The 15,641-nt window shown below is 35.2% G+C and overlaps 1 protein-coding gene across 2 annotated transcripts in view; it reads left to right on the top strand.

Annotated features, from left to right (window-relative positions):
* ZNF385D (zinc finger protein 385D) overlaps positions 1 to 15,641 on the top strand; it is a 410,782-nt gene that overhangs the window by 310,195 nt on the left and 84,946 nt on the right. For both annotated transcript variants that reach the window (XM_015619763.1, XM_015619766.3), the window contains one exon: positions 7,947 to 8,057. In XM_015619763.1, the coding sequence (XP_015475249.1) occupies positions 7,947 to 8,057 (111 nt within the window). The remainder of the gene's footprint in view (positions 1 to 7,946; positions 8,058 to 15,641) is intronic.

The following is a 15,641-nucleotide window of genomic DNA, read 5'->3' as shown; positions in this document are numbered from 1 at the left end:
AACATTTCCCAGACAACTTTATGGATTTTAAGTCCAGCTTGAAGCTGTAAAGCTCTGTTTAGTCTGTGTAGCCCCTTCACAAATGAATCTGGAATCAGGGACTGCGTGGGGAGCATAGGAAAAGCAGTACAATAGTAAGTACCATCAGGTATAATAAGTTGAGTAACTAGAACTTGGGTACAATTTTTGTTCTTTATTTCTGAGAAAATACCATCTCTTACCTAAAACAGAGGCTTTCAAAATAAGTTAATTATGTTTGTGAACTACTCACATCCAGTGAAGACTGTAGGAGAGCCAATGAATTGGCTGGTGATTCACATTGGGAGTGAGGTTTCAGCTTTATATAGTCAATGAGGTTTAGGGTTATTCATTGAACCTCTTGGACAAAACACAGCATTGAACAATTGCTCATTAGGTGAACATTGTCCATGTTCTAAGCAGAATAAAGTCAAAACCTTTTTGGGAAAAGATGTCAACATATTTCAAAAAAATATAAAAGTGTCAAATTAAGGCTTATAGGGATTTCATGTTTTTAAGGGCTTGATCTGCAACCTTAATGTTCTCTTAGTACTGTGTGTTTCTGTATTTAGCATACATACACAGATTTGTTCCAGTTTGACAGTCCTTCACATGTTTTTTAGTGTGTTTGATTAGCATAATCACTGTGTGATTATTTCTCACTAGCCTTAGCATATGCAAATTCTTGTCTTTTGACTGACAACCATTATTAGACAATCAGAGGATAAGGATTTGCATAATCTCTCTGTGGTTACAGTATTTGTGTGCAGTACCACTGTGAATGCAAATCCTTTTGCTCTGACTGGTTTCTGTATATTCAAGCTGCTTGCCAGAAATACTGCTGCTGCTTCAGCATCTCATTTGCAAGTGGAAAAATCTACAAGAAAAAAAAAAAAAAAGAAGAGGAGAAATACTAGGGTCACATCAGTAAAGTGACTAGACAACTGCTACAATTAAATAGCTCCTTCAAGAAAAAAAAAGAAGAAAGAAACACATACAGGAATTCAACAAAAGAATGAAAAGTTTACTTTGGGTATTCATTCTGAGGTCCTATTCAAGTTACCCTTTGCATTTTTTGGGAAGTGACAGCAATTTTCTTTTTAATAGATACCACTTTTTAAAAGAAAATAATTATTCTCTAAATATTGCACATTATTGTAGTTGGTGCAGATATTTTACATGGAATATGCTATATTTAACAAGGATGAGCAAAATTTCTGCTTATGTACATGGAAAGCATCATATTAGTTCTGCCCTCTTTCATGGATAAGAGCAGAAATGGTAGTCACTAAGATAAGGTGGGTAGTGCCAAGTTCAACTCTGCATAATTATTCACCATAATTACTAGGGCAATACTGAATAAATTAACTGTAAAAGGATAAGTCATGCGTGGTAGCACATCTAGAACGTGTATTCTAACTGTTTGACATTGTTTTATTCACACACGAAACCAAAATATTGTTGAACATCCATTTTTTGGTGTGTGTTTAATTATGCTTACTAAGCTTTTCCCATCACTGCTTTTGAATTGTGTTCTTTAGTTAGTTTATAGGATTCTTATTCACAGATTAACGTGGTTTTGGAAAAAAACAGCCCTCAAGTGCCAACTGTAACAATGGAACTTCGTTTTTATGGAAATGTATAATGTCAAATATACTTAGGATCAAATCACTGAGCTGTTGTTGAGCTGTTCTGTTTCTGACATGGTCACCAGGATATTAAGTGTGTGTCAGGTAGGTTGTAAGTTATAGGTCTGACAGTTCTGGAAAGCATCGTGTTCTGCACAGAGATTTTTTTTTTAAATGTGCATAGTTAATAAATGCTTTAATGAGTGCTGGGAATGCTGTGCACACAGAGAAATGAACAGCAATGTGTGACACACAGTACTTCGTGTTTTTCCTGGAAGTTTTAGACCTGTTGCACAGGTTTTGTGCTGCTTGAAAATGCAACTGCAGTAGATGCCAAGCATCTCTTGGAGAAGGATTAGCTCTCACTCAGCTGCACAATGCCCATGACATGGGCAGTCTATACAGCCCATGTAAGTCTGAAAGTCTAAGAGTTCTCCAAAATATCTAACTTTCTGCATAAGTACTAATATTACAACGTAGTGTATCTAATATAATATTGCTGCACCTCTACAACTGACCAGCATGATTGCACAGGAAATGTCTGTGAATTCTTGATCCAACTTAGATAACTGAAGAACTGCTCAGTTTTCAATTCAAAATAGTCAAACTATGCTCTGAAAAAATTGCTGGCTCTAAGCATCCTGAGCTATAAATAACAGTGGCTTTGCACCATTGAGGAGCATTCTTATAGCTTAACTTTGCTGTGTTTAAGTATGGCACAATAATAGTGAAGTCGGCAGTTTTATGTTTGAACTGGTTGGTTTCAAAACTGTTTTATCTATCGTGCAACTTTAAAAATGGATCAGGTTGAGCAATAAGTATAATGTGGAGAATGTGATATTTTGTGATTTTTTGCCTGGTAATGGCAAAGATTGATACAGGATTTAAAATGTTTCCAATGCTCTTATTAGTTTCACTGTCTATTGGAATGTAAGAGGATGAATGAAAGGAGCCCACACTGAGTTATCTTTATTTCTTTCCAATGTTATAACCCTAACATAGTGCAATGTTACAATCAAAATACCATTAAGGGAATTATATTTTGAGTAATTGTATATAATTATTATAATTATATGTATATAATTATATATGTATGACTATGGTTTCTTGCCATTGGTCTGGATTTCTACAAACATATGTATTAGCAAGTACAAAATGAGGCCAAATAAGCACAATATTAATTTTAATATTATTATTAAATATGTTAGGGTCTGGATTTTAAGAGGTTCTGGGAGGTGGTGGTGCCTGTGTCACTAAATTCACTTGGCTGTTCAAGTAATGGAAGTCAGCCTTTTCGTGGGTAATTTTTTTTTTTTTTAAATTACTTCTGAAATGGTCTACAGCAATCTTTTCCTGAGAGCTTCAATGACCTGACATGTTTTTCTGCTCACATAGTAATCTGAGTCAATCTTTTTCAGCTAATTTCTTTGGTCTTGAGGTAAAAATACTTTCTTACTTATTTTGATTGCTTTAGGCCTACCATATGCTCTGAACAGGCTCTAGGCATCCACATCATCTTATCCTTTAACCTGGATGCTTTTATTTATAAACATCAGTGAATTTCAATTAATTTACTGCAAACCTTAAGCATTTGAAATGCTCATATTGTGCCTTTTAGTTTTAATACAAAATTAAAAAACAGACCCCTTTGGTTTATATCCCTTATGTCCCTTTTGAGCCTTTGTGCATCAAATTTGCGTGCTTTCCTTTGTTCTTGCTTTGTTGTTGTTTTTAACTTAGGCATATTCTTATGCCTCTGGGATTAGGAGTCAAAAAAAAGGAACTAATAAAAATTATATATATTAAAAATTTATTGAAATACAGGAAGACACTAAAATTTCTTGAAATTCGGTGTTTGAGTTTCAGCTTCAGCATAAAAACAATTCTTCACACACACACACACACACACACGTGCAAAAACACTTAAAAATTATTCGTGAAAAATATATAAGATTTACTTCCCAAAGGATCAGAGTTCTCTAGATGTAAATTCAGGTTCTGCATTGGATGGATATTTACTGAAAATTTAATGAGGTGAAGATTTGGCTACAGAAAGCCTTCAAAGATAGCAGCTATGGTGATTCTGGAAAAGTGTCTCAGCAGGTAGGATAATGATGGATCTCCTGGGTCAACTTCTTGGTGATTTTGTGGTAGATATTTCCTCCAGAAAAGCTCATGCATCAGCCACTACTTTCATCTTCAGTCCACCAATTAAAGAGTATTTTCATGCTTTATAGTAAGCACAAGGACAAGGAATACAGCTAATATCATAGGTCTGCCAAGACTGAATTTAAAACAAGCAAAACCAAATTATAGTGATAGAGTCAAAGCCAGGAACATGAAGTAAGGGACTAAGTTCTATCATGCCCTTTTTTTAAGCCTGGATTTTCCTAAAGTATGGTAAGTTCATGAAGATTTTGGGAAGGGAGTACAGTATTTGATCAAAGAAGGTGCATCATATCATCTTGCCACAAATTTCAGCCTTAATAATTAAAACACAGACTATGTTATTGTTGTGCATGTATTGAAACTGAAAATTAATCAAATTAACTTAAATATTTATCTTCATTTCTCAATCTAATAGTCATCTTGTGGTTTGCAGTAAGCCTTGAACACTATGCTATCCCTAGACTGACCACATGGAAAAGTGGGACATAGAGAAAATCCCTGGTGCTGGAGAGTAGAAAGGTAAAAAAATGATGGACAAGTCAAACACAGAGCAGCTCGCAGAGCAAACTCTTTTTGTGCTGTAACTTACAGTGAAAATGTATTGTCAAGAGGAAGTAAAGGGACTAGCCTTGGTCTTCTGCACAGCTTTGACATCTGAATGGTAATCTTTCATGTGAATTGCAAACTTCTCTGTCCATCACTTTAAATGAGCATAAATTGAAAGACTTTTGTCTATTTTTTGTCTAAATTTTAATATTTTAAAATATTCTAAATTTAGAATGTTGTCTAAAATACTTCTTATTTTTATAAGAAATAAAATCCAGAATTGTAAAATAGCAATAGTGATGAGTAAAAATCAGATTTTATCAAACTTTATAATGATAATCTTTATTTTGAAAGTGTATACAACTAACATAAGTTGAAATAAAATTTGTATGTGTAATTAGCAATGTTCAGTAAATCTTGAAGTGCTTGGAGATGCTTTAAAGTATCTCACCACTTGCTGATTATCTCAGCTATATGATATTACTTCCCTCTTTACATTTCCCTGCAATTCTTGCTCTCTATTTTCTGCAATCAGCTAGCTCTACTCCTCTGACTCTCAGCAGGTCTCCTCTCTGTCTTCCAGTATCTGTGAGATCTGAGTCCTTATCATGCTGCACCTAAGTATCCTGTTGCCTCTCAGATTTCCTGCATAAAACTTGTGGAGGTTTATCTGATGCTTTTGGATGTTTATTTGGAATTTATGGATTGGTGATGTTTCCCAAATGATATCTCCAGGGAAAAATAATAATGTTAAATACCCCTCATTCTGTCCTAACTTTATTAGAATCCGGTGCTAAGTTTTTAAGTTTAACTGTGCTTTGCAGTATCAAAGAACAATTCTCCCATCCTTGGAAGTGTTCAAGGCCAGGCTGGATGAGGCTTTGAGCAACCTGGTCTAGTGAAATATGTCCCCAGCCATGGCAGGGGGTTGTAAATAAATGATCTATGAGGTGCTTTCCAACCCAAACAATTCTATGATTCTATGAACCGGCAGAGAAGGTATTCTTATTTTGAAGAAGTTTTTCTTAATTCATTTGAAAACTATCCAGAACACTGCTTCATTTAGAGCCACAAGTACGAATCATCCTATTCACAGTAATGCCATGTAGCTGTAAACCTAGAAGTATACATCTTTAAAAACTCAGTGGGAAGGGTGCCAATGTATTTCTGTATCAGCAGATAAACAAGAGAACATCTGTGGTCTTATTAGGAAAGAAATCACACATTTTTTACATGAGACCAAATTAAAATTAAGTATAACATAGAGCAACTATTCTACACATTCATGATCTTTTTAATTCTAAAAAATATTTTGTCTCAGTATGAAAGCATCAGTTGCCTCAGAAATCCAACCTCACCTGGAGCTAGAACATACTAGAATATACTAGAATATACTCTGGAGATGGGTAAATCCAGTTAAAAAAAACCCAAAAAAACATTCATTTTTCCATCATGTGAACCATGGGAGCATTTTTTATTTAACCCTTAGAGCACTTCTTTGTTGCCTTTCTCAAGTCATTGTGAGATAATTGTGCACTAGTGTGAAAAATGAACATGGTAACACTGAAGGCCATTATCTCACATTATCTGACAAGTGCCATAACTTAAGGAAGTGAAGAAAGAAGCTCTCTGAAGAATCTCACAGATGTGGGTAATGTGAACCCAAACAGTTACACTGGAAATTTCTTGTTACCTTGTGCTGACTTATCCATATATCTGAACCTCAGTTTTCCCTAATTGCTTTAGACCTGCAGTGGCAAAAGGAACAGAATTTCTCCAAACTTGAACAGCACAGAATTAGCATCAGTTAAGACCATGTCATGCTTTAGTGTTAAAAATAGCAAGATACATACAGGTCTATTGATTCTGCTGGCATAAGAATTCATCTCTCAGTGGAACAGTCATAAAAGAAGAACTGTTACAATTTATTTACTTTCCTATGTAGTGGTGTCATTTTTGTTCTATATAATTGTATTTCTTGGGTTATGGGCTTTTTTAAGATCATGTTACTCAGTAAAATGAGTGCTCCTGGAGCATGGTTTGATCACCGCAGAGTCTTACACAGCTTGCTGTTGTCTTTCAGAGCTTTCTGTACTCTGCCCTTAGTCACCAGTGTTACTTTGGGTTATGTTAAAGTGGCATGCCTCGTTTATAGGGGGTATTGGTGCTCCTTTTATGCTGGTCAGTACACAAATGTATGAGGTGTTTCACGTCAAATTGAAGATGCTCAAACTGAGAATTATTTCCAGACTGTTCTTCAGTTCTATAAAGCTCTGCTGTCTTTCTTGGTTTCTTTGGAGGGTTTATATGTATCTGAGTGTTTAATTTTTTTTTTTTTAATCAATCTTATTTTCTTTTCAACAGTAATTAATTTAAAGACCTATTTCATATTTGACACTGAACAGCTGTCATGTGATGCAAAAATTCTGTAGTGATCTGTTCTGGATTCACTGCAACAGAGGCCATGACTGTCTACCATTACAGCTTTCATGAATAATTGATTGCTCTAAGGAGAAGCTCTGATTCTTTATTTATCAAATATCCCTTTGCCAACAGACTAGAAAATAGTGAATCACAGAAACATGGGCATGGAGAAATTTGGGGTCTTTTTCATGACATAGGCAGATTATGCTCTGTAAATACTGGTTATCAGAATTAGTTAAAATATGTGATTTTTTTTTTAACAATTTAAAGATCAATAATATCAGTGGCTTAACTAAGTGTTGCTGCAAAGCTATTACCAGATTTTAAAAGTATCTGTCAAAGTTTTTTTTTGTGAAAAATAAATAAGAAGCATTTATTCAATGAATTTGGGGAAAGTTATTTCAATCCTTCAAGTAAAAAAGTCTCTTGAGTAGTTTTTGTGATGTTCTCTGACAAAATAGTACATTTTTTTAAAAGGGATCCTGACTTACAGACACTATCAGATCAGTGTTGTGGTAGAAGTTGGCTCAGAATAATCCTTTTCGTAAAAGTCCAAATTTATCCTTAAAGTAGAGTTTATTCAAAATAGTTTCCTCCAAACGACTGTGAAAATAATCTTTGAAGGATTGTTATCTTTCATGAGTTGTATAGATGTTGTTTCAAGGAAGAGATTCATTGGTTCATGGGATATTATTATTGTTATTTGATAATACTGAGGTATTGTGTGCTATTCTGAAATTCTATGTACATAATAATATTTCACATTTTCATTAATCCTTTTCTTAGTAACTTTATTTAAAATATTCTTGTTTTATTTATTGAGCTAGCTTTTCTCTGATATAAAAATTACAAATTGGTGTTTGGATTGGTAAACCTGTTCAGCATTTATAGCTTATACCTTTCTTCAGTAAAGGGAGATTCATGCATACAAAATTGAAGTAAAGATATGTGTTTCAAGAAAGCTAATGACAGTTTTCTTTGTTTCTTTCTGCATAATCTTTTTATATAACTGCATGAAGAAGAAATACTCATTTTCAAAGAAAAATAGTAGGTTTCTGTATATCATGGTATATGCATGATGCAGAATTTGTTTTGAGATTTTAGATTACATAGCACAGAGTGGAACAGCAAAAGCTTTTTATTTTTCTTCTCTCTTCACAGATGGACCCAATTCAAAAAGCTGTAATAAATCATACATTTGGAGTTCCTCTTCCTCATCGAAGAAAGCAAATCATATCATGCAACATTTGCCAGCTGAGATTCAATTCTGATGTAAGTTGATCATTTTCTATCAGATTAGAAATATGTACTTATCTTCTAAGATGTGCTATAATTTTCAGAAATTGAACCTAAATGAAACGTTGTGATTTCAGTTTGTCGCTCAGCAGATGAAAAGGCTGTAGGATGTTTCAAATAAACACAATGGCTTTGTAGTGTTTATACACCCAGCCAGATTTTCCCTGCCAATATATCCCTGTAAGCTCATCAGCTTCAGTTGTGCTGCACACTGGGTGTGTAAATAGGAAAAATTGACTGATCCATTACTGCTAATAACGCTGGTAAATTTGCTGGATCCTAATTCTTCTACCAGTTCTGGTTATGTTTTCCTTCAGTTGCCTCCTACCTTGCATGCTCTCACTCCTCCAGCAATGAAACAGAACAAGCTGAACTGGAGATGGTCTCTAATACACCAAGGAAACCTGTCTCCCATAATTACCCAAGGGAGCTGTGCTGTGGTGCTCCTTGCCAAGTAATTCCTGTTGTGTCACAGAAAAGCCTCTTAGGTTTTAGCTCTTCTATTTCCTTCTCGGAATCACTGTATGTGCAGACCAAACCAGACATGGTACAATGTATTTTTTTCTGCTATTCTAGTCTCTTCAGGAAGTTTCTTTACATGGGCATTTCTAGTGGGAGCTAATCTTCCCCTGTCTTTAATTCACTATGTAGTTTAAATATGGAAGTTACTCCAGTCAGAATAAAAATATTTTAACTTACAGTGAGGTCAAGCCCAAAAGTATCCACGAGGTTCCTTCCTAATTCTAGTCATAGGAAGTAGTGAAATCTTTTGTACTCCTGCCTCTTTAAAGGCACCTATTTAAATACAGTTTGTACTATTTTTAGTTTATTGATTACTTATCAAAGCCATGAGCTTGTCAAAAACTTAATATGAACCCTGAAGCCTAATTTTAGGGATTTCCCATCTGGGAGTGAAAACACTGTAGATCTTTTCATTCCCCTCAGCTTTTTACCCCTTAGAAATTTCAAAAATATTGCAATCATAATTTCTGGACCAGAATCACATATTTAATTTTACTGATGACTCCAGGTTAAATAGTTCATTTACCAAATAGACACCTTTTCTTATAACACTGACATAAGTCTCAAAGAGTGGTGCAAGGAAGGGCAATACACTCTCTGGAACTGTCATGTCCCTCACAGATAAAAATAGAAGAGTCAAATTAGGCTCTTCTATCTAGAAGACAGATACCAATATTAGGACTGTGGATACTGAGTCATTCATGAGGAGGGGATGATGGAGACTTCTGGGCCACAGTGGATCTTACCGACTGAGCAGCCCAGTTTATCACTCAAAATTTTCAGCTTTTTCAGCTTTGTATCAGGAAAAAGCATGTCACACTGATCCAGACACAGTATGAAAGAGAGATCAGATACTTCAGTGTTACACATCAGAGTGAAATGCCACCTTTCAAAGAGGATATACCATTTGTTTGTCTGCAAAAAGATCTAGACAAAAGACAAGATGAACATATCAGTAAAGTTACTTAGTCATTAGCAGTTACACCACTTGGATTGATATGTGGAGTGGAAAATTTTCCAGCTGAGAAGATCTAGGCTTTTTCCAGAATAAAATGTTCAAAGTAAAAATCCTTCTGCGTAGAAGGAAACAAAGCATCAGTAGACACTGACACTTTTCACTCAGAGGAATACTGTGCTCCCATACTGCTCCTTTTCTGCTGCCCTTAGTAAGGATTCTGAAGAAGAGAGAGAGGGAGGAAGCAGAGGCCACATTCAGAGCTACATACAGTGTCAAAAAAACTGATTTCAGAAGACATCTATTAATTTAAGCTGTTCACAGAAAACTCTTGGAAGACTAGAAGATATTTATCTGTCCCTTCAGACCTTCAGGTGGTAGAGGCTTGAACTCAAATAGCCAAGACTGTTCAGAAGGTTGTTTTAATGCTCCCCTCTCTCTAATAGATCAATATTATCTCTACAGAATGGGGAGACCTTCTTGATGATATGTTTCATTTTCCACTTTTAATATTCGCCCAAGATTTTTAAAGCAACCACAGTGTTGATTGATGGAGAGATTACGATCCAAAATCTACCCATTGATTAACCTGGAATGATATCTCTTGCCCTTTTCACTACCACACAGAGGCGATTTGTGGATATCTTTATGATGGTGTCTTCTCATTCCAGTGCTTATAGTTATTACTGCTGAAAATCACAAAGTGCTCTGCTGAGGTGTTCAAGAAATAATTTGTCATCAGAGTTCCACTGCAGTTTAGGAATGTTTTTCTGCAACGTGAGGGGAATAGGCAGAGCTATTTCCTCCATTGCTTAGGTAATTTTGAAATGTCCACCTGTGCTTGAAGCAAAAATGTGGTAAACTTAAGATTTAATATTGGGATTCAAAGAAAAAAGTGCTTTGAAGAAAAAGAGTTGTTAGCTGTCATTTTTTGATAAGTTTACTGTGAATGGCAAGCACACACATAATAATTCTTTCTGCTATTATCATGAAAAAGTTTTCATTTACTCAATATTCCTAGCTTTCATTTTCATCATATTTTGTTGAACACGATTTAAATCCATAACAATAATAAATAACTTTTCTGTCTAGGAACCTAGGCTTTGTGTCTATTCTATCAATATATCTCTATTTTTAGATGCGGGAGATAGGTTTTATCAGAGAGTAATGAATAGAAATTCCATTTGCCTGCTACACAACAATATTATGAAAATGTTTACAATAAAACTGGTCTGTGGGATTTTTCTTTTTTGCATAGAATACACAATTTGCTCCCTTTAGAGATTTCTTTTAGAGCAGGAGAGCTGTTTTTTTCTGGTTACATGGTATCAAAAACACATTTAAAAAAGATGAGAAAAGGCAGTACAATAGTCTAAAATAATTTAGCTTCTTTGTAAAGGAGTTATCTGTAAATCTTCATGGCAGCTGTGTGTTCAGTATTTCTTTTTAAAATAAATCTCATACAAGGGAAGGGAGGAATGTGCAAATAACCAAAGCCTCTCCATGCTGAGCAAAAACATTAGAACAGCAAAGGTATGTTTTGTAGAGTCCATTTCAAGCCAATTTTTTTTTTCTCAGAGAAATCTAGATCTGTCACTTAGATTCACATTGTGCATTAGATCTAGGGTGATACATTTAAATATATGCTTAGCTGCAAGTGCCTAGGTTGCCACTTAGATGTTGGCAGCTGCTGAGAGCTATTGCACCAGTAAAGGCTTGCTTTGTAGCAAACATTAAATCTGTATCTCTAAGATCTAAAAGTATCTGTAAAATGTAGTCCAGCCGACTTTGGTAGGATAATTCAGGTGCCTATAGGTAGCTGTAGGAATAAATTTTCTGCTTATAGTCTGGAAGAAAAAAAAAAAAAAGGTTACTGAATTTTCCTGTTTTGCCTATTTGATCTTCCTTTGCTCATGAGATTATTTGATGAAGTTATAGTTCTCAGTGTCTGTCAACAAGGTCAATTTTTTGCAAAGGGATTACCTTTTTTCTTCCCTCTCATTTAACGAGATGGCTGAGTGATGACCCAGTTTGCCTTTAAAGAAAGGTTGGGCAGAATTCTGATGCGTTCACAAGATTTGAATTCCGTTATGATACACTTTAAAAATATTTCCAATTATATGAGCCAGAAATTATTGTTTGACTTAAATAGCAACAGCAGTAATATTTCCCTGCATATCAGGAATGCTCATCAGTCCTTATTTGTTGGTTTTTTCTTTACCTTATTTTTCTCCATCTCTATGAAACAAAGGTATAACTGAATTGATTTATTGTTCCACTGTATGAATTTGACAGGATTCAAAAGGTGGTCTTCCATTAAAACAACTGTGAAGGATTTTTTTGAGGATAAGGATAACTCTCCAGTATTTTACTATGGTTTTAACTTTTGTGGGAAGGAGCAGAAAGAAGCAGAACCAGAGGACTAATATCTTATTTAAGCTATGCTTGATATCTAGAACAAAAGATTAATGCATCAACGTCCAAGGGCCTAAGGTATAATAAAGTGATAATAAACAGTCAACATGAATTTGTCAAGAAAAATCATGTCAAATGAATCTAATTTTTTCCTTTGACAGGGTAATTGTCCTAATGGATAATTGGGAATAAATAGATGTGACAATTTTGGGTTTAACAAGCATTTATACAGTCCTATGTGACAGTCCTGTAAAGTAAGTTGGGGAATATGGTCCAGGTGAAATCATTAAAAGTTGGTTTCACAACTGCAGTGAGAGTAGCTGCTGATGGTTTCTAAACAAAAAGGTTGCAACAAGTCAGGATCTGCAAGAGTTTCTTCCATGCTTACTGCTACTCTGATTTTTCATTAGCAATGTGCCTGACAGAATAGAGTGTACATATGCCAGTTCAGTGGATGACATCTAGATGAAGGGTGGGATGGCAGGATCCTTTTGATGGATGGTGCTAAGTTCCAGATCTCGGTCCAAAAGTATCTCCAGCTGGAGAAAACAGTCTGGAATTCTGACAAGTGCAGTAAATAAAAGCATGAGCTATTGTGCTTAGACTGGAAAAAGTAAATGCACAAGTACTAAAACGAGTAAGTGTTTGGCTTAATGGCATTATGAATCATAATCCAAATACGATGGCCAGTGTAGAAAAAAAAATAAAAAATAAAAACTTACCCAAGTAATCCTATGATAATTTTTTTCCCTCATATATGAGATTTCTCAGTAAGTAAATATTCCACAGCAAATATTCAAGAGCAGCCCTACCAGAGAAGGAATGGGGATGAGAGGCTGGACATAGCCCAGTGATATGCACCTGTGGCCCAGAAAGCCAAACAAGTCTTGGGCTGCATCCAAAGTGGCAGCAGGTTAAGGAAGGGGATCCTCCTCTGCTCCACTCTTGTGAGACCCCACCTTGAGGACTGTGTCCAGTGCTGGAATCCTCAGCACAGGAAAGACATGGACCTTAGAGCACGTCCAGAGGAGGGACACTGTGGGCCTGAACACCTCCTCTGTGAGCAAAAGCTGAGAGAATTGGAGTTGTTCAGCCTGGAAAAGGCAATGCAGTAGGCACCACTGTGGCCTTCCAGAAATTAGAAGAAAGATGGGAACAACCCTTTGGACAAGGGGTAATGGTTTTAAACTGGAGGAGAGTCAATTAGATCGAACGTAAGTAATAATTTAATTAAAATGAGGGTGATAGAACACCAGGATGGGTTTCCCAAAGAGGTGGATGTCCCATCCCTGGAAATATCCAGGAGCAGGTTGAACTGACCTCTGAGCAACCTGATCTAGTTCAAGATATCCCTGCTTCTTTCAGAGGTGCTAAACTAGATGACCTTTAAAAGGTCCCTTTAACTCAAACTGTTCTATGATTCTATAAGTAAAAATTGGCAATGCCTCAGGTGAAAAATTATTTATAACAGTGGTCATCACACTCCAATGAAAGCATAAATAGTTGCAGAATTTAGAACACATCCACTAGTATGACAAGATGTAAAAAAAAATCACTCAGCCAGGGAGAGCAGAAAGAACTGGATAGATGTACAGCAAAAATGACCAGGAAAATATAGGTGGCTTTCCATATCTGAAAGGGAGTTAATAAGAGTTTAATGACCAATCGATCTTTGTGTTCCTTCATTTTGATAGATAAATTAATTTGACTAATTCAATTTGATTTAAGAGAATTTTTGTTGGACTGCTTCATGAAACAATTTTAACTGTGATGGCAGTGAAGTTCTGGAAGGAAATGTAGTGACAGTTGAGGGGTGCCTGTTGGCAGGGAGTATTCACAAATTAGGCACCTGTTTCTCAGGCTGGACAAGAGATGGTGAATGTAATCCCACACCTGAGAGAGAGATTATATGGCATCTTGCTTGACTAATTTAGAAATCTCTCTCTGTAGTTTGGAAGGTGAATAGTAGAAGTCTCCTCATCCATGCCCAATGACACCTGGCCTGTGGCCTCCGTTTTGCAAAGAGAGGGGAACTTTAAAATATTGGACCATTACAAAACAGGAAAGCCTGGTACAGTTAAATGCTAGAAGTTATTTCGTGTTTCACCCTTCTGTTGAGAAATCTAGTTTTGGTCAATTTGCAGACATAGGCTTAAATGGTATTTGAAGCAATCAGTGTGCTATTTACTTCAATCACTGTTCTGTTTGTGGCTATAACCACAGGGCCTTATTCTTTGCATGTTTTATTTTACTTCCAGTTATGGGTTAGATTCAGATTTACAATTAAGCTAAAGATTTAGAATCCTGGTTTGGTATAAACCAAGTAATTTCTGCTTGAATTATAGAGCTCAGCTTTTTTTAAGCAAAGTCACTTTTGGCAGGTATTATCAGCCATCAAGCACTTTTACTGATTGATTGATTGATTGATTGATTGATTATCTTGGGATATTTTATTTTTTGTCTTTCCAAACCAATGTATCTGCATTGTATGAATACACCAGCCTGGTTCTTTAAGGATAATTCTTTTGTGCAAATATTTACAGATGCTCAGAATCCCCTTAAAATCAGTATTATTATATGAGGGTACAGTACTGCAGGAGTTGTACCTGAACATAGATAAAAGTTCACCCAGATTTAACTTATTCATGTATATATATATATATATATAATCTATATATTTCTGTAACTGTCTCTCTGTATATATACTACTTCTTTCTTATAATGCACTATCTTTTGTGTATTATGGAGTTAAAGTAAGGAGAAATATAAATACCAATTCCAGTTACAGAACTGCACATGCTATTTATTTGAAATCAGAATTTAAGTCAGAATGGAAATACACTTAAAGTGGATATTTTTCTAGAGGTATTGGTCAGTGGTATTCACTGTAAAAAGTAGCAAGTAATCACAGAAAATCATCAGTGTGGAGATTTCCATGGGGTACCTGGCATTTGCATCAATACAATATAAAAACCGTAAAGGATTGTTAACAAAGTATTTAATTACTTGATTTTTTGGCATTCCAGTAGTCTAATCAAATAGCACTGAATATTTTGCATTTACATTGCTTACATGAAAAAATTTGGAAACAACTTGGTATATCCTCTGCCCAGTATGACATTCAGTGGAGTCTGTTTTTATAGGCTTAGTCTGCATATTTTAGGAGTATTACCTCCTCTCCTTCTCTTTCCTAGACCGCAGTTTTAAAGATTGTAATATGAATTGCAGTCAGATCCTGTGCAACTCTGGTTGTTTCTGTACTAGAGCATTCAAACTTTTTTTATTATTTTTATTTTCTGTTTTTTTTAATACTTCTTTTGAAAGAAAATAATCCTTATTTGCTTATATATAACCTTTTTCATGTAAGAAATAAGTAACTTAATTTATAGTTTATGAAGTCCAGAAGAATCTGAATTTAAGAGTAGTAATAAATTTTCACATAATCTCCATTTTCTTAAAGCATTTCAAAAATGCTTAAGTAGAAAGCACAGAAATTTTCCTTTTGTTGTATAAAGTACTTTTACCATAATTTTCACTTTCTATACAGTACTTTTATGAATCTATACAACCTAGAAGCAGAAATTATTAGTATCTCACAGAGTACCTTGTTTAGCTTTGAAGTACTTTTGATTATTGAGCTCCAGAGTACTTTGGGAGTACTTTTGGTG

This window comes from Parus major, chromosome 2 (genome assembly GCF_001522545.3).
Source record: "Parus major isolate Abel chromosome 2, Parus_major1.1, whole genome shotgun sequence".
Classification (NCBI taxonomy): Eukaryota; Metazoa; Chordata; class Aves; order Passeriformes; family Paridae; genus Parus; species Parus major.
This window is presented reverse-complemented; position numbering and strand designations above follow the sequence as displayed.